This window comes from Manis pentadactyla, chromosome 9 (genome assembly GCF_030020395.1).
Source record: "Manis pentadactyla isolate mManPen7 chromosome 9, mManPen7.hap1, whole genome shotgun sequence".
Lineage (NCBI taxonomy): Eukaryota > Metazoa > Chordata > Mammalia > Pholidota > Manidae > Manis > Manis pentadactyla.
Genome location: NC_080027.1, coordinates 123,496,139 through 123,514,720, shown reverse-complemented (window position 1 = coordinate 123,514,720; position 18,582 = coordinate 123,496,139). Strand labels below are relative to the sequence as shown.

Here is an 18,582-nt window from a genome sequence, read left to right as displayed (position 1 = left end):
GGGGCAGAGTCTTCTCCCTGGACATCCACCTGTCCCTCTCCCACCTTGTCCAAGGGTGTGGACCCCTGAGCAGACCAAGGCCCTGTTGAACAGCTCTGGCCAGGCAGCTAGGTAAGGGAGGGATGGGGACGTCGGTCACTTTGGCATTTCCAAGGCTGACACTTGAGGCTTCACCTTGAAGTACTGGTTGAATCGGATCACTGCGTACCTGCCAGAAACCAGGAAATGGAGCCGGGGTGAGAAGGGATGCCAGATGGGCCCTGCTGGGGGAACGCATACCTTGAGGAAAGTTTCTCACCAGCTTAGCCCGTCTAGATCTGGGCGGGACAATTGCCCAGGCTGATTTTCTTTGACTTCAACTATAATTTCATTTTTCTTCTTAGATCAGACTGGAACAAGCCTTCCCCAAACATGTTTGCTTTTTTGATTTTTTTACAGCTCGGTGGTGGTAAGTACAGTCACATATCTCCAGACCTTTTTCATCTTGCAAAACTATAACTCTATATCCACTAAACAGCAAGTATCCATGTCCCCAGTCCCCAGCCCCTGGCAGCCACCATTCTGCTTTTTGTTTCTATGAGCCTGACCACTCTTAAGAACCTCACGTGGGTGGAATCACACAGTATTTGTCATTTTGTGACTGGCTTAGTTCATTTAAAACATAGTCCTCAAGGCTCATCCACACTGTCGTATGTAACATGATTCCCTTCCTTTTTCAGGCTGAATAATATTCCATGGTGTGTGTGGACCACAGTTTGTTTATTCAGGCATCAGTGGGCACTTGGGTTGCTTCCACCTCTTGGCTGTCTGTGAATAATGCTGCTGGGAGCATGGCTGTGCAAATATCTCTTTGAGACCCTGCTTTCAATTCTTTTGGATCTAAACCCAGCAGGGCGACTGCTGGATCATATGGTAATTCCATTTGTTTGAGGAAGCACAATGTTGTTTTCTGTAAGAGTTGCACCATTTTAACTCCTAATAGCAGTGCACAAGGATTCCAAATCTCCACATCCTCACCAACATTTGCTATTTTCTCTTTATTTGATAGCAGCCATTCTAATGGGTATGAGGTGGTATCTCATCAGGCAAGGCCAAAGACCTGCATTTCTTGAATGACTGTGGGCACTTTGAAGCCAGGGCAGTGATTCCTTCCAATTGAGGGTGAGCTGGCAGAAGGGCAAGGGGGCCAGGCCACAGTGGAGGGCAGAAGGACTCCTGGCCCTTTGGGACAGATGCGCCTTGCATGCTGGGGTCCCCCAAGATTCAGTACTTAGGTGCAGTGTCAGGACAGCACCCAGTGTCTCACTAGGGGCCACTGAGTGAGGAGTTGGGTCTGATACCCCACGCAGTGAGCACCAGACCACCAGAGCAACCTTGGCGAGTCACAGCTGCTCTGGAACTCTGTCCCCTTCTGCTATAAAATGGGGGTTGGGCTCACAATCTTTTAGCCCAATTTTCAACAAGTCCATTCACCACCAGGCTCTGCAGCTTGGAGTGCGGGCAGCAGGGCGGACGCAGAGGAGGAGGCAGTGACGTGTGGTAGGGAAGCAGGGGGACAGGCTACGAGTGCCTCGCGCCTCCCTTGAAGTGTCCCCACTGGACACGGGTCGGCTGGAGTGGGGACGAGCTAGCAGAGCCCGGGGTGGTCTCTGCATGTCCTGTGTGAGCTGCCCTTTGCCCCCGCACCCTCGGCCCAGGGCTCCTTTCCTCCCCCTGGCCGCCCCCGTTTGTCCCCTGCACTCACCTGAGGAAATCGAAGTTGATGGTGGAGAACTGGTTCTGGATGAGGGCCCAGAGTGCCCAGATGAAGTGAGACGCCTAGACACAGACCAGAGGGGTCAGCGCGGCACCCCTCCCGCCTGCCACAGAGCCCACGCACCTAGAGGGGCGCAGCCACTCCTGGAGGACACAGAGTCGGGACACTGGCAGGGACATGGGGCCTCCCTGGCAAATTCTGGAGGTGCGGTCACTGGGAAGCATTTGGGGGCTCCACACCCTCCAGGCCAAGGTGAGCAGAGGGGGAGGGAGATCAGGTTGGAAAATGAGTGCAGATGTGGGTACAAGCAGCCCCGCGTCGGGCACCAAGCATTCTACAGCTCTCCCTGTAGCCAGAGGCACCCCCAGGGCTCAGGTCACCCCAAGCCCAAGAAGCCAGCGAGCTGTGCGTCCTGCTGCCCCTGGCGAACAGCAGTGAAACTGTTTCCTTCCCAGGCCAGGATCCTGCCCCCCTGTGGCTCTCTGCCCCGCCCCCAGCCCACTCTGAGTCCTGCTTGCTCTGCCGCGGGCACTACAGTACCGCCCTCCGTGCCCGGCCCTCTTCGGGACTTAAAGGGGGCACAGGTCCAGGAACAAGGACACATGATCACTGAGGAGTTAGCAAGAGGAAGGCATGGGGGAGAGCCTGCTGGAGAGTCAGTTTTGTGCCACTGAGGACAGTACAACAGGCAATCCAAAATAACAGGTAAGTAAAGGCTGTACTTAATTCCAGGATGTACCATGAAATTCACGGCAGCTGACTTGTCTTCTTGCTTATGCATGGCTGACATTAACAAGACGGGTCAGCGATCCCCCGGGCGTACACCAGCGGGGACCTGGCATAAACCTCGTACCAGGGATGAGCACACTCAAGATGGGGAACTGACAGCCCGGGAAGCTGAGCAGGAAGGGGCTGACGGGAAAGGCTTACCCAGAGCTGGGGCAGTGAACGAGGAGGGTCAGAAAGGGCATTCTTTACCCCCTCCAGGGGCAAAAACAAGGGATGTGTTTAACCACAGGGTGAAGACTAAGGTTAGACACAAGAAAGACTACTTGTCCAAAAGAGAATTAATAAAACAGGAAGCTGGGGTCTTTCTTGGAAGTAGTTCTGCAGGAAGGAGAGAACCGAGACTAGTTTTGGTTCTGGAAAGCAGGGAACTGGGCACCTTAGTATTAGGGGGCACCCGAGATGGCTCTTCCCACCCCCCACCCCCAGGGGCCCCGGGACCTCGCCCCCGCCCCAGGGCGGCCCTGAGCCCTCCTCCTGCCCCCCAGGCGAGCACCCACCAGCGCAAACTTGTTGACTTGCACGTAGAGCCGCTCCACCTCCCCGGGGCTCGCGGCCATGCCCTTCTGGGCCCGCAGGTAGTAGTGCAGCCACTGCAGCTGGGTCTCCCGCGCGGGGGTACCGGCTGTAGTCCACCTCACTCACACCTGAGGGGGCCGCACAGAAGTCACCGGGGAAGAGGCTCCCCTGGGGGCCTCCTGCAGCTCAGAAGGGGCTCCCTGCTCACCCCCCCACTGTCTATGCCCTGCGAGGCTGGACCTAGGAATGCAGCTTCTTTGACCGCCAAGTTTATTGCATGTGGAGGGTCCAGCCCTATCCCAGTTGGGGTGGAGGAAAGCACATAGAGAGGCCAACTGGCCCTGGGCGTGACGGGGGGACGCCCTAAGACACCACCACTGCAACCCCCTCCACAAAGCCCCAGCGCACAGAAGGTGTCGGTACAAAACACGGATCAGGGCCTGGTTGGCTCAGGACTAGCGCTAACCTCCAGTTAACCACAGACAAACCCTTTCCTCTCACTGGCCTTAATCTCTTCACCAGTAAAATGAGTGGGCCAGGCTTAATGCATGTGTCTCGACCATTGCCTTCCCGGGCCAGTGTTGAACTGGCTGCTTAAAAACATCACTTGGCGAGCTTGGTAAACACAGATTCCCGGCACCCCCATCCCCTATCCAATTCTCCAGGTGAATTCAGAAATGCAGCCAGGCTTGGAACCCCAGGACTAGGCAGCCTGGATCCCTTCTAGTCCTGCCCTCCTGGAGTCCTCATGCTACAGGCCCAGTATGTACCAGCTGCGCTCTGGCCATGGGGGCAGAGGTCTTGGCTCTAGAGCTGGCAAGGAAGCAGCAGTTAAGACAGGACCAGGCCTGGGCCGCTCTCCCCCAAGTCTCTGTCTCCCTCTTCTTGCCTGCCTGGCCTTGCCAAGCTTCCCTTATATTCCTGGAGGAACACGCCCTCAGTGTCCTGGGGCCTCAACAGTATGGCTAGAAAAGAATCTCCTTGCACAGATGTAGAAATGAAGGCCAAAGAGAACTTTGCTCTGGGTCATACAGCCAGTCAGAGGTGAGTTCAGGGCTGGAACCCTGATCCCCCAGCTCCCTGTGCTAGGTCTCCGTGCACCAAGGACCCGGGAGGCCCCTCTCCCTAGCCCCCCATCTCCTCTCTTGCCTTCCTACTGCCCCCTGCTAGGTTCTTCCTCTCTCATTCCGCACTTGGGAGCAAGAAGCAATCTGCCCCTTGGGAGAAATTCCAGCTGGACTTTGCTCTGTGGGGTGCATGAGGACGTAAAGCGCTTAAGAAGGACCCCTTCTGGAAAGGCCAGCGGGTCTGGCGGCTGAGCACCCTCAGGCCCAGCGCTCTGCCGGTGCCAGGCTCTGCTCCGCGCCACACCCCACACCCCACAGCCCAGCTACTCGGTTCAGCTGAGGCCTCACTGTCCCTTGGGCTCCTCAGTGCAGCTGGTGACCACCCTGGGGAGTCATATACCCTCAGCTACAATCAGTGCTTGACAGACCTGGTCACCTGGGGGTCCAGAAGGGACACAATTGGCCTTGACTGGGCTGGGGAGTGGCTGAGGTGGGGCCAGGTGGTAGCTCTACAGCGGGCCTGGGTGTGCCTCGCCTACCCTGAGCCCCCGGGCTAGCTGGCCACATCATGCTGAGCACCCCACACTGCCAGCTGTGAGACCCCTCCAGCCCAGCGTCCAGTTCTATCCATGAGTGGCGTCCTCCGTCCCATCTAATTGTCTTTTTATCAACTAAGTCCTCAAGCTAGAAAAACTTGCCCTGCTTCCTTTCCACAGGTGATTCTATTGTGCACAGCACATCTTTGTAGAACCACCGCCTCCCCCTGGGACTCCCCTCCCCCACCCTCCTCTACTCCTCCACCTGCCCCTCTCCCCGCCCTGCCTACCAGCAGCAGCAGATGCCAACGATGGGTGGTGTGTGCCATACCTGTGTGTGTGGAGTAGGTACTGTCCTAGTCTCCAGGTCACAGAGGCACAGGCAAGCAGTAACCTGCCTGAGCGCCACACAGCTAGCAGGCAGCAAAGCCAGGATTTGAACCTGGGGAGTCAAGCTGCAGAGTGCACGCTTTTAACTAATTCCACCTACATCGTTCTCATCAGGCCACCAGGCAAATAGCTCCTGACAGCTAGATCTGCTCCTCCTCTGCATGCACAGCCCTTATTTTTAATCACACAGCTTGTACTGGACATAAAAGAGCTTAGACAAAGAGGGTAAGTAGAGGCTGAGGCTGTCCCATGCTGGCCCGGCTGGTGTGGGCTGTGGCCGCCCAGGGGAGAGGGTGCTTTTCTAACTCACGTGCCAAGCTGAGTATCCTCAGGGATCCTACAGAGGACATGCTTTCCTCATTTGTACCAAACTGCTGTATGGGCTAGCAGGGGTCAGCTCTGGGCATGGGGTCCCGCCTCCCCCATGACACCCGGAGCTCTCTCAAGGCAGGGTCAGTGTGCCGGATCCACTCAAGCTGGGATGTTTCAGAGGTCAGGGGCTGTCTAGCCTCCATGCCCCAAGTTCAGGACCCCCTTGCACCAGGACCCCCAGACCTGGCCCTCTGTCATAGGGAGGGTATCTTGGGCATAGACCACATAGCAATGCCCCCTCACCTGCAAATTCATTGAAATGGTTGCCGATGTCAAAAGCTTGGTAGTTGTAGCCAGCATATTCATAGTCAATGAAGCGCACGTGGCCTGTAAGGCAGAAGAGAGGCAGTGAGGGCTGGTCCCGGGAGAGCCGGAGCGGGGCCTCGCCAAGCTTCCGCAGACCTGTGGGACGCACCCACCGACTTGCCCTGGCTTCGGCAGCCACCCAGCCTGACCCGCCCTCCTGGGCGGCAGCCTCCTCAGCCGGCCCCCGTCTGCTCCTTTGTCCGTCCGCCCTTCCCCCCGTCCAGCCGTCCCTCTCACGCAGTGGACCTCAGGCTCTCCCCCCCTAGACACCTGCGCTGGGCATGGCGAGGGCCAGGAGTAAAGCCGAGTCCCTCTGGGGGTGCAGCTCTTGTCAGCACCATGGGGAGCCTCTCTGTGAGGGCCTGGGTGGCCAAGATGTTCCTGGAAGCCCGACACACTGCTGGGGGGGTGGCTGGGGTGCCCTCATGTGGAGAATGTGGGGGCCATCCACAAACCCCGAGTGTGAGTTTGTTCCCGGCACGGGATTTTCTAAGTGGAAATTTCTTGTGTCCTTCTCCCTCTCTGTCCTACAAATTAGCTTAAGAGCTGAACTAGAAGGGCTCCTTTCGCTTGTCCAAGTCCCAGCCCAAGGACTAGAACCTTGAAGGCAGAGGCTCAGTCAGCCCAAGCCGCGCGGCTGCCCAGCCAGGGCCACCAAGCTGTACCTTTGGTGCTGTCATAGATGATATTCTTGCAGAGCAGGTCGTTGTGACAAAAGACCACAGGGGAGTCCAGCTGGGACAGGTGCTCCTTCAGCCAGACCAGCTCCCGCTCCAACACCTCTACCTTCGGGACATCTGCAGTCAGGCTGGACAGTGGCGAGAAAGGCAGTGGTGGAGGGGGGGCTGACAACAGACGGGCAGGTGCGTGGCCTCAAGGGCTCTGAGCTCTGGCCCCATCACACCTTTTACTGCAGAGCAGCCTTGGACAAATGGCCCACCTTTCGGACCCTCGCTTCCGTCATCTGTAAAACAGTGCTAAGGCTTCCTGGCCACCTGACTTCCTACGTTTACCCTGAGCTGATCAGAACAGCCTGGGCATTAAAGCATTTCACAAAGCCTATCAGTCCCTGACCTAAGGCCATCCTGCTCCTAGGTGAAAGGGGGAGGAGGGAAGGGAAGGGGGGCGGCCCAGGCAGAGGACGGGGGAGGTGAGAATGTGTCCGAACTCAGGCACCCAGAGCACAAGGACAAGGGCAGCGGGGAGAGCTGCAAATAGCCCGGAAACACTCCTGGGGCCAGGTGTCGCTCTCAGAGCACACTCTCCCCGCCGAATTCCGCGGCGCCCAAACTACAGCGGAGGGGCCGGGGCACTGGCGGCATCTTGAGGAGGCAGAGGAGCGTCCTGTCCTGGGCCTCCCTCACCCTCTAGCTGCCGGTGTCACGGGTGGAAAGGACCAGAGGCCAGGGAGTCTAGCTTCTCATCCCGTAGAGAGACCACTCAGGCCCATGGAGGAGAGCAAATCGCCCCTTGGGCTCATGCCCACAAGGCCAGGGGTACGTCAGGCCCTGCCCTCTGACATGCGTGTTGGGGAACGAATAGGCCGACCAGTGACACACACGGTCAGGGCCACGGGCAAGTTGGTGAGGGTACACTGTGCTCAGACGCTCTGAACTTTGGTCCCCAGGAGGCACACAGGTCTGTGTACACTGAACAGCCAAACAGCACAGCCCTTGAAACCTCAGAACCACCGACGGGTGGATGGGAGGAGGCTGGGGACTGACCTCCACTCATATGTCTCCTGTTCGCTTTCTGGTCCAGGGCTCTGAGTAGGTGAGGGAGGATGAAAATGAGGTACGTCCTCTCGACCCTCCCTCAGGATGCCCCATCTCCCCCTCACACAACCCAGTGGCTAAAACATGGAGTAGAGTAGGTGGCAACTAACGCACCCCGTGTTGCCCCTGGACACAGACACTGGCAGGCTCTGAGAAGGTCAAAGCTAAAGAGGATCTTTGCTCCCCAGTCCAACCCCATGGGGAAACTGAGGCTCAAGAAAGGGCAGTTTTTCCTTCCAGCTCCCAGATTCCTCTTGCACAGCTAGCTACTCTCTACTTCCTCACCCAAGGAAAGCAGTCCCCAGCCTGTCCAAGGGTCCAAAGCCAAGCTGAGCCTCCTGACCGGGACGGCCTCTGGGAGTCTGCTAGGGGTGACCTGGGGGAGGCCTCACTCCATCCTCACTGGACTTTGTCTGGATTAACGGGTCTGTATAAGATGTGTTTCAATCTTGGCTCTCCTTAAGAGGCCCCTTTTTCTTTTCAGATTTTTTTTTTCCTTGGACCAAGACCATCCAAAGATAAGAATTAGAAGCCTTCCTTTGATTTGCCCAGTTCTCAGCTTAGAAAACATCTTTGACATCCAAGATACCTGCTGCCCAGGCCCTGACCTGTCTGACCCCCACGCTACCCACCCCAAGGCCACACAGATGGTTACTGTGGGAACAATCCAGGCCTTCTATCTCCCTTGGGCAGCCTCCCTCCGCTGCCCTGACTCCCTCCCCAGACCACCTGAAACACGACCAGCTTTGCTGCCCTCAGCCCTGACTCCACCAGGCTCTCCTTCAAGGCCATGGGGCTGGCAGAGTGGTGGTCACACCATGGCAGGGAACCTTCCCACCCCAGGAGCACTGCTCCGGCCACTCCTCCATCCCTCAGAGGTGGCAGGACGTGATCCAGGAGCTGCCCTCCTCCCCAGGGAAGCCTGGGGGCCCCTGATGCAGGGGCTGCTGCCTGGCGGTGCCCACTCAGCTCTCGGGATCAGGTGGGGAAAGTGCCCTTTCCCACAGTGGACCTTCTAGGGCTTCCTGGCTCGTGCCCTTCGCCCTCACACCACTCAACCCGTCTGAATGCCACTGTTGCAGTTATCAACCCCACGTTCTCCCAGCAGGCTGGACACCTCCATGCCCAGGCGAACACCAAGGGTACCACATCTCTTTCCACCGGGTCTCTGTCTCACCCCCTGTTCTTCACCCCCACGATGACGCTGCCCTCAGTCCGTCTTCCTCAAAACATGGTTCCTTGGTCCCCCTACCTCAGAGTCACCTGGGGAGCCTGTCAAAGTGCAGATTCCTAGGGTCTAATGGGAGGCCCCCAATCAGTGTCCAGGGTCAGGCCAGAATTTGCACTTAGCAAGCAGCCCAGGGGACTCTCATGCTCAAATCTGGAGAACCCTGGTCCTAAATGTTGCCCATTCAATCACAACACTCCCTCAGAGGGCCTTGCTACCCCTCTCCCACCCGAGTCTGTCCTGTACAGTGCTGGGAAGCTTTCTTCCTAAACCACAGTCACGGTCAAGTTACTGACCTGAGCCCTGGCTCAGACACCTTCTCAGTGACTTTCCAGGCCAGCTGAGCTGAACTACCTCTTGGCTCCTTAACCTGCATTTAAGGCCCCTCACAATCCAGCTGCAACCACCTCTGCGGCCCCATCTCCTCCCACCCCTCCCAGGCCCTCCTGGAGCTCTGCCCCAGCCAGCCTCAGCTCCTTATCACCCACGAACAAACCGGGCTCATGCCGTCTCCTCTAGCCACTGTGGCCTCCCTTCTCACCTGCCATGAAGACTGTCCCTGGTTCTCCTGCCCCCAGCATGCAACGCACACCCCACCTTCTCTTGTAGCTGTGCACAGGCAGGTCCTATTTTCCCGATGGTTCTAAACTCCTTGGGGGCAGGGCCAATGGCCTGTTCATCATTTTTTATTGTTTTAAATCCCAATCAGTCACTGTTTGTGAAATGAAGGATTGACTAAATCCGGGTTATTAGGCAGAGACTAGATTTCAAATGCTTCATCTCATCCAAGAGATTGCTCATTGTTGTCCTGCTTTGGGGCAGTTTGGGAGTTTCAGGCAGGCATCATCCCCTGAAGAGGCTCAGAGGAGTTAAGCAACTTGATTTGCCCCAGGGCAGAGGTGTGACAGGAGCAAAGAGAGCTGGCTGGCTCTTTCCCAGAGACCACTCTTCCCCCATCAAGATTACCCCCCAAGGTCACAGTCAAAGGGGCTGCTGTGGTGAGGCCCCTGCCTGACCATCAGACCTGGACTCAAGCCCTTGAGCCGCCACTGGTCAGCCATGACCTTAGGCAAGTCCTGTCCCCTCTCTGGGCCTCCGTTTTTCCATCTGTCAAAAGAAAACGGTGGGCTGGCTGATCAGAGGGTCCTGCTGGCTGAGACCCTCAGGATTCTGTCCCCCATGGGCTGTGTGTTCTGGTCCTAAGGGGGAAAGCGCCCTTGTCCTAGACATAATACTTGACACAGAAGGAGTGAACATGGGCCATCCTGGACAAATAATCCCAAAGCAGTGGCTAATAATCATGCAGGGGGAGGTCCAGATGAAGTCATGCATGTGTCCTGTATGCGACAGAGACGCACTATCAGGACAGAGTTAGTTACTGTCCTGTCGTCATAGAGGAGAGAGGGAGATCCGCTTCCCCCACACCTCTTCCCTAGCCTATTCCCATGAACACTTGGAGCAATGTGATGTTCAGCCCGGCAGGGAACATGGAGGGTCGGAGACTCCCTACTGCCTTCTGGGGGGCGACACCACTCTGCTCCGTGCCTCCATCCTTTTCTCGGCACTCAGGGACAAGCTGGAGAGTCAGGTGTCTGAAGGCTGGACAGACTCTCAGGTTGACGGTCTGGGAACCCCATCTTAGCCGGGGAAAGGCGATGTCGGGATGGGTGGAGTACCCCTTCTCAGCAAAGCGCAAGCTGTCAGTCTGAACGAGGTGGGGAGCAGGGGCCCCAGGGGATGAGAGGTGCCCGGGCAAGTAGTGGGAGCCTTGATGCCCCAAGGGCTTGTCAGCCGATGCGCCAAGTTCCTTTGACTGGCTCTGAACTCAGCCTCACCCCATTTTCAGAGGGCTGGGCCCTTGCTTCTCATTGCTCAGAAGACAACTCGGGTAGGAAAGGCCCTGGGCTGGGAGACAGAACCTTGCCTGTGACTGGCCCCCCGTCACTGGGCAAAGCTTGGTCTCTGAGCTTGCTACCCCTCTCCCACCCGAGTCTGTCCTGTACAGTGCTGGGAAGCTTTCTTCCTAAACCACAGTCACGGTCCTTTCAGTAAAATGAGGAGCCGCTGTCGCTGACCCTAGTCCCTGCCACAAGCCGGCAATCAAGGAGAAACCAGCACATAGGAATAAAACCGTGGATCTAAGCTCCTGAGACTTCGTTGGTTGGCCCAACTCTGGAGAGACTCTGCAACCAGGACTGAGGCCCTAAACTTCCGGCTGGGGTGGGATGGAGTGAAAAGCATGTGTGTGGGGGGGTCACATTAAGGCAATAAAGACAGTGGCAGCCTGGAACCCCCCCAGATCATTGTACCTGGGGTTGATCTCACTCTTCACAAGGGTGAAATAACTGTGCATCTTGTGCCAGAGGGTGGGCCTGGGCAGGCTGCCGTTGGCGTGGATGGTGTGAATCTTTGCCATTTCTAAGGCGATTAGCCTACAGAAAACAGGAAGGGGAGAGCATCAGTGTGGGGCCAGCCCTCTGGTTCATTTGCTCCTGACCAGGAAGAGGCCCTCGGGGTCTACCAGGAGAGAGGACCGAGCGTGGGGCTATTACAGATCTTCTAGGAGCTCTCAGTCCTGCACAAGGAAGGTCTCAGCAGAAGGCATGAAATGAGACAAGGCCTTTAGCCCAGCCAGCAGCGCCCTTTCCAGAAAACCTGGGGCTGCTTCAGGCAGTGGGAGGGCAAAGCAGTGGTAACTGGCCACAGGTCAGTGACCCAGTCTCACCCCAAGGTCATGTACCCACAGCAACCCCTGGGGACCGAGGGATCACCTGTGAATGGGGGCAGTGTCCCTCCTCCCACTGTGTACTCTGACCCATGCCCTCAGAACGAGGTGGGCACCAAGGGATCAGGGGATGGTGACACCAGGCAGGGCAGAAATGCCCGCCTCTTATCAGCCTGGCCAAGGTGGGGAGGGAAGCAGGCCCGCCCAGGGCAGCCCCTTCCTCTGCAGCGGGGAGTTGATGCTGGCGGCTGGGTGCCAAGGACGCAAAACAAACCAGGGTTCTATTTCCAAGTTCTCCTGTGGACGTTATCCAAGGTCCCGGGAGAGCAGGCGGGGGTGGTGAGGAGGAGAAAGCAGGACTGGGGAGGGCTGCTGGGAGTGGGCAGGGGCGGACGGAGGACTGGCCGGTCAGAGAGGGCGGGCCTTGATAAGGCACTCGGCGTCTGAGGCCCAGGGTCCCAGCTGGGCTCCCCCAGGCCTCTGCCAGCGCTCCCTTCTGGAGCCCCACCCCCGGCCAGGCTGCCAAGCCTCCAACATTCAAGCTTCCTTCGCCTCTGCCTGTTGCTCGAATAATAATCACTGGGAAGGACAACAAAGGCATTGGCTATTTGAAACCTTGTTACCAAGCTGTTCCAGGGGCACCCCTCCCTTGCCAGGTCCTGGGAACAGGCAGGCCATCACCCAACAGGATAACTGGGCAGCTGAGGGGCACCTCCGGAAGCCCCCCAGACTCCCACCTCCCAAAGGGTGGAGGGGCAGGGGGTGTGCAGCTGCCCGGTGGGTGAGAGATGGAGGCTGTGCTTTCAGAGGCTGGAGGCCCTGGGGCCCAAGGAGCCGCCAGGGTTGGGGCAAGGCGGGGCAGGCAGACCTGAGACCCAGGCCTTCTCTTCCCAAAGGAAGATTCGGAATAGAGCATGAACAGAGCGTTTCCTTGAATATCAATAGGGCTGTTGTCTGAAAAAGCAATGAAAGTAACCTCAACACTCAGCATTTTTATGCGGCAAAGCCTCCGCAGGCAAGATGGGGTCCCAGGGAACGTGGAAAGTGGCTCCCCAAGGCCTTCAGAGAGCCAGCTTCACCCCAGAAAGTAATGGTCTCTCCTGGGAGAACCATCAGGAAAGGGCCTCCCTCCTACCCCCACGCCAGTTCCTGGCTCTCCCCCAAATGTAAAGTTCTCATCATCAACCCTGAATCCATCCTCAGCCTTCCTGACAGCGGTAGCTGTTTCTGTGAGAGAAGGAGTGGCAGCATCAGCGAGCACAGGGGCGGTGGGGGGCTGGGGGTGCTGAGGACCTGCCGGTACTTCAGCTTATTTGCATGAGACTGAAGGAGAGCTGGGAGAAGCCAGGACAGGGGTCCCCCACCTCCTGCCTTGCTCTGACCTCTTGTCTGGAGGCTGGGCGCATTTGGAGCTGTTCATAGAAAAACCCTTACATGGTTTTAAAGGTCCCTGCCCCTCCAGGCGCACACACACCTACAACATCAACTCAACACGGACCAGCTCCAGAGGCAATGCTCAGGAGCACCGGGCTGGGGAAGGGCTCTCAGAAGCCCCTCTAAGTCCCTAAGTGGCCTGCCAGGGGTTCTCCGCAAATAGGGCCAGGTGCACTAACTTGGGGTTAACTGGGTAATGGGCTCAAGAAACTTCTTGGTCTGCTCCCTAGGTGGGAATCATTGCTTCTCCTCAGTATTTGGAAGGCTCCTTCCCCTTGGGTGGGACAGGATATATCTCAGACAGACCCCCTGTGTCAGGAGTAAACCTCAGCCTGCCTGGGGCCTTACCCTGTTACCTGAGTGCCCTGCAGGCGGGCGTGCACTGGAGGACGGTTGACACGGCCAACACCCGGCCCAGCACAGTGAGAGGAGACAGAACGCACAACGGGCTCTTCCTTGGCTCGGCCCTTTCCAAACCCCACAGAGGCATCCACGGGGCTTGAAGACTGAGTTGAGTTCCTGGTTCTAGACACCCAGGCACTTGATGGGAGGGGCTCCCCAGGGGCCGCGGGTTCTAATGAGCCTCTGGAAGAAGTCTCAGCAGCTCCCCGAACCTGGGCTTCCCCCTTGTAAGGGAACCTGGGTGAGGCTCAGACTGGGGGAGTCTCTGGGCTGATAAAACGACTGTGCTCCCAGCAGGCCGAGCTCTTGGCAGGAGGGGAGGGGCAGGAAGCCCTGAGCACTCTGGGGATTTAGCTCAGATTTCATTTCCAAGGCTACAAGATGTTTCCAGGTCAGTCTTGGGGTGGGCAGAGGGCTGAGGCAGGGCCAGGAAGTGGATCCCTGCTGCATTTTGGGCCCACATGCACCAAATCCCCATTGCCTCCCCAAGAACTCATCTTTCCAGCAGACCCCAGCAGAAATCTATAGAAGCCATAGCGCCTCCCTGCAGAGCAATGCACATCAACATCCACATTTCCCATGCAATTTAAGGGACTTCATGGACGTGAGGACCCCCATTCATGGACTCCACTGCACGGAGGCAGAGCGCCAACCCAAGGCCTGAGGAACAGTGCGGATGAATAGGCCCTGGGCCCCCTTCTCACCTGAAGAGCCGGGGCTCGCGGATGTGCTCAGGTCCCAGGGCCACGCCCCGCATGTACTCGTAGCACAGCCCGTTCAGGAAGGTGCAGTAGAGTTGGGGGGCGCAGCCATGTGCTCGCAGCAGCTGGAAGTTCCTGACCTCGTTCTCCCGGTCCACCAGCAGCTCCGTCCGCTCCCCGTACACCCGTACCAGCACGCAGTCCTGCATGTCTTCCTCCACATAGCAGGCCACCAGCTTGTTGGTGATGCCATCGGTGAAGCGCTGGCATAGGGAGAGGGCAGTGCAAAGGTGTGTGGAGCAGGGGCTCTGCTCCTGCCTCCTAGCACCCCAGCTCCAGCACAGGGTGCTCATTTGAATGCTGAGCACAGCCCCACAGAGCTCCCAGGCCTTCAGTGCTCTCAACAGAGCTCAGCACTGTGCCTGATGCTCTACCGTGTCCCCAATACTCCGGGTAGACTAGAGTGTTTCAGGAAGACATGGCAGCCTGAGTTCAGCCCCGGCACCCTCACTTTGCCTGGGTCGGCTCTAGTACGTGGGTTTGGCAGTGGAGGAATTTCCACAGCACATGGAGGGTAGGTGAAGCCCCTCCCCCTCTTTTACTCCTCCATCCTGATCCTGAAAGAAACCTCCATGGACCGGATATGGCAGAGGAGGGCTGGGAGTTGCCCAGGATGAGTACATCCCGACCCAGCTGCCTCTCTGCCAGAGGGCTCTCTGCCATACCTCCAGTGGCAGAGGTACAGGAGGGCACTGCGGTGGCACCCACCCCAGGGCTGGTGGGCAGGGTGCCTTACGGCCTCTGAGCTCCATACCAGGAGAGACGACAGACCCTGGGCTGGAAGACCAGGTTCTCTGGGTATGGTCACAAGGAGGAAGGGACACACCATGGAATTTATGGGGCACAGTGTGACAGAGTTGGATGGGCCTTAGAGGACATCTGAACCAATTCCAGGTGGGGAAACAGGCCCAGAGAGCGGAGGGCCTGGCAGACAGCATGTCAGGTTAGTGCTAGAATTAACCTCTGGCCTGCTTGATACTTTGACCACCTCACACCAAAGTGTGTCTTTTATTTTGAAAATGTTACCCACCCATCCAATCCCTCCCCCAAGAGGAGTCTCTCAGCCTCTACACCTGGTCCAGAACCTTGCCTTTCTCCACCCAGAAGGCCCATCAGCATGGCGCCCCTACCATCCAGGGCACCTTCCTTCACAGGCAGCTCCCAGAGCAGGGAGAAGGTGGGCAGGCAGGTGAGACTCTTTTCAGAGGATGCAGGTGGCTGGGGAGTCTGCCTGAGGCTCTGCCCACATCTGGGACCCTGAGAGTGCGCCCAGCTGGGGCTGGGAAGGCGCCCTGTGTGAGGGGAGCTGAGCCAGAGCCTGCGGCCGCGGTGAACCCTAGCACCCAGCACAGGAGCTCAAGGCCGGCGGGAATTCCATAGGGTGGCTCCAGGACCCAGCAGGGGCCGTTTCAGCCTGGAAACTTTGCTCCCACCATGGGGTGGAGAAGGGACAGCCATATGAGTGTGAGTGTGAGTGTGAGTGTGAGTGTGAGTGTGTGTGTGTGTGTGTGTGTGTGTGTGTGTGTGTGTGTGTAATGGGGCCGGGGGGTTCCCTTGAAAGTTTCTGCCTCCGGTTTCAGAGTGGGCTGGCCAAGCGCTTCTGGGCAGTGAGGGGCACCAGCACGCGGCGACAGGGGGTGGGGCCCGCACGCGCGGCGCACTGACCGTGGGCAGGCGGACCTCCAGCGTGCCGAGAGCCCCAGAGGGGGGCTTTGTGCAGAGGGCTAGGGAAGGTGGGAGCCTATCTTTGCTTAGGGACCAAAATGGTGAAAAACACGCGCACACACACCACCATTTCAACCTCGCCTGCGCAGCTGCCGCGTGCCCCTGAGATCGACACCCGGAAGGATGCACGGACAGACGGCCACGTATCCCCGTTCTAGCCCCGGCAGGGCCCCATCCCGGTCCCCGCGCCCGCTTGGCTACCTTGGTCCGAACTTGCTCGGGCTTCCAGTGCGGCCGCAGCTCCTGGATGAGGCGCAGGGCGCCCGGGAGGATGTCGTCCTGGTCCACGGATACGCCGAAGCACGGGACGGCGGCAGCCCTCGGGGGACCCGGCGGCTCCGGGCAGCCCGCGCTGGCCGCCGCCTTCTCCTCCATGCCCCATGAGCACTGCGGGCAGGGCGCCTGCCTCCGCAGGTACAAGGGCGAGCCCGGCGGAGGAGCCGACGGGGGCCCAGCCATCCCGGCAGCCCCGCCCCCCCGGAGCCGCGGAGCGCTAGCCCCTGCGGGGGGGCGCGGCGCGGGCGCGGGAGAGGAGGGGCCGGGGGAGGGCCATGACTCAGGAGCCCGCGTCGCTCGCCGCCTCGCCGCCTCGCCGCCCCGCGCCCAAGCCGCCCCGGGAACGCCGCGGCCGGCCGCGATTGTGACATCACAGGCGGCGGCGGCGGGGCGGGGCCGTGGGAACGCCCCCGCTCCGCCCTCGCCCCGCCCCAGCCCCGGCCCGCGGGCCGCGGGGCCGCCGCTACCTGAAGCGCGGGGCGGGGGTGACGCCCCCGGGGAGGCCGTGACGCCAGAGGCGGGGCCTTGGGCGGCCCCGCCCCGCCCCGTCCCACCCGGTCCTGGACCCAGGGCCTGGGGCTGGCTTCCAGGCTGGCCTCGTCGCTCTCGCCTCCGCTGGGCAGCTCTCCATGCGCAGCCTGGGGCAGGGTCGGGGGAGGGCTCTTCCTGCGCCCCCCACTCCATTCTGGACTATGGAGATCTGGCCGCTCCCAAGAGGTCAGCTTGGGCTAGCCCACCCGGGTCCCAGCTTCCGGCCCCCAGTCCCTGGGCTCCTGGAAAAGGCTCTGCAGGAGCGGCCCCTGCAGCCTCTCCAAAGGCCCTTCCTTGCAGGGAGCTCCCCAGGCAAAGCCCCCTTCCCCCAACACACACGGACATACTCAACGGAGAGGGTATATTGGGTGATGTTTGTTGAGGGTGGGAGTGCCAATGAGGACCTCACTAGTCACCAGCCCGGGTGGGAGAGCTCTCATGGCCTCTACCCCCAAGAAGGAGCCATTTTCTATTTGCCCAAATTGTCCCCTTAGCCTATTCAGGAACCTCCCAGCCACGAGGCTGATATCGCTCCAGACCAGCTCTGCCTAGCAGAACTTCTTGGACGATGGAAATGTTCTATACCTGTGCTGCCCAGTGCAGTGGCCGCTGGTCACTTGTGACTATCCAGCACTTGATATATGACTAGTGTGACACTCAACTTTAATTTTAATAGCTGTATGTTGCTATCATGTTGGACCACTTAGGAGATGATGGGGAGGCCTGCCTACTTAAGGCCCCAGGATGTCCAGCTAGGAAGGACAGTAGCTCCAACCCTTCTTTTTGCAGTGTGGAAATAAAGCCAGGCAGGCAAGCAAACTCAGGGGATGGGGGGCACGGTCGGGGTCCAGAGTCCTGAGCACAGGCTCACGCTCTTGGCTCTGCACACGGATGATGCAGATAGCTCCTGCCTGCGGGTCTGCGTCCTAGGGAACCCTTGGGGGTCCCACACAGTCCCAAGAGGCTGCGGTTCTGAAGGTATGAGGTTCCCTGGGCCTGGCTGGGCCACTCAGTGCCTCACCCTTTTTGGTCCAAGAAGCGGTGAGCCACTACCTGAAGAGGGACAGCAGTGGTGGCTTCAGGTGGACTCTGCCTCTCATTCTCCAAGCTACACACCCCTGTACACAGCCCAAGTGCTAAGAGTGGGGGAGACATCAGCCCGAGGAGTCCCATGTCCATGAGACAGAGGAGAGCAGTGTGTGTCTGCACGCTTGTGCACCCGGTCCCACACAAGGGTGTGTGAAGCTCTGTCCTTGTGAAGGTGCACCTGCAGATGGTAATGGAAAAGCCCCCAGGACTCGAGCTGGATGGGCTGGGTTTTAGTCTTGATTTTTCATACTTCAACAAGCAGTCTTGGTCAAATGCCTTCCATTCTCTGAGCCTCAGTTTCCCCACGTGTAAAAAGGGGGTGTCAGATCTCTGGTGTTCTGTGTTTTTAGGTGATGATGTCTTAGACTGCATGTGTAAATGGCTCCCTGGGGAAGGGGCTGGGGGGCTTGCGGTGCATGAGAGGCAGGGCTGCTAGCTGAGAGGTGCGGGGCCTGAACTCGGGGCTGGCTTCCACGAGCTGGGAGCATCTTTCTGACCCCAGTCGGCTGTAGCAGCATCAGCCCTGGTCCTCAAGGGGCTGAAGGGGCTACCAGGTTGGCTCTCTGCAAACTTCCCACCCAAAGTTGTGCAAACACCTGCACCTGAGGTCTACTGACATGGGACAGATGACATTATCCTGCACACAAAAACCTGTGCATGCGGTGAATGTACCGTCATTCTATGTCACATTACTGTGTGCACATGATCACACGGCTGTGCATCCTTATTGCAAACCCTACTAAACCCAGGGGCAACAGCACTGTGAACACGAAGTCTTTATTCTGTTTGTCCTCACAGCAGGGAAGAGCTGGTGCTGGGGGCAGGGCAAGCGTCCGGGTGGAGCCCACACCCTGTGCCCCTGCATGAGGGCACAGCACAGGCAGGCAGGGGTGGGGGGGCCCTA

General features: G+C 58.7%; 1 protein-coding gene across 1 annotated transcript; it reads right to left on the bottom strand.

Moving 5' to 3' along the window:
• On the bottom strand, window positions 1–16,419 carry ETNK2 (ethanolamine kinase 2). Its single transcript, XM_036909643.2, is given in 9 exon segments — window positions 1–208; window positions 1,745–1,818; window positions 3,043–3,159; window positions 3,161–3,189; window positions 5,670–5,753; window positions 6,398–6,540; window positions 11,045–11,167; window positions 14,001–14,260; window positions 15,984–16,419. Coding segments are annotated over 9 exon segments (1,161 nt in total). The 5' UTR covers window positions 16,242–16,419; the 3' UTR covers window positions 1–135.
• Window positions 16,420–18,582: the final 2,163 nt, after the last annotated feature.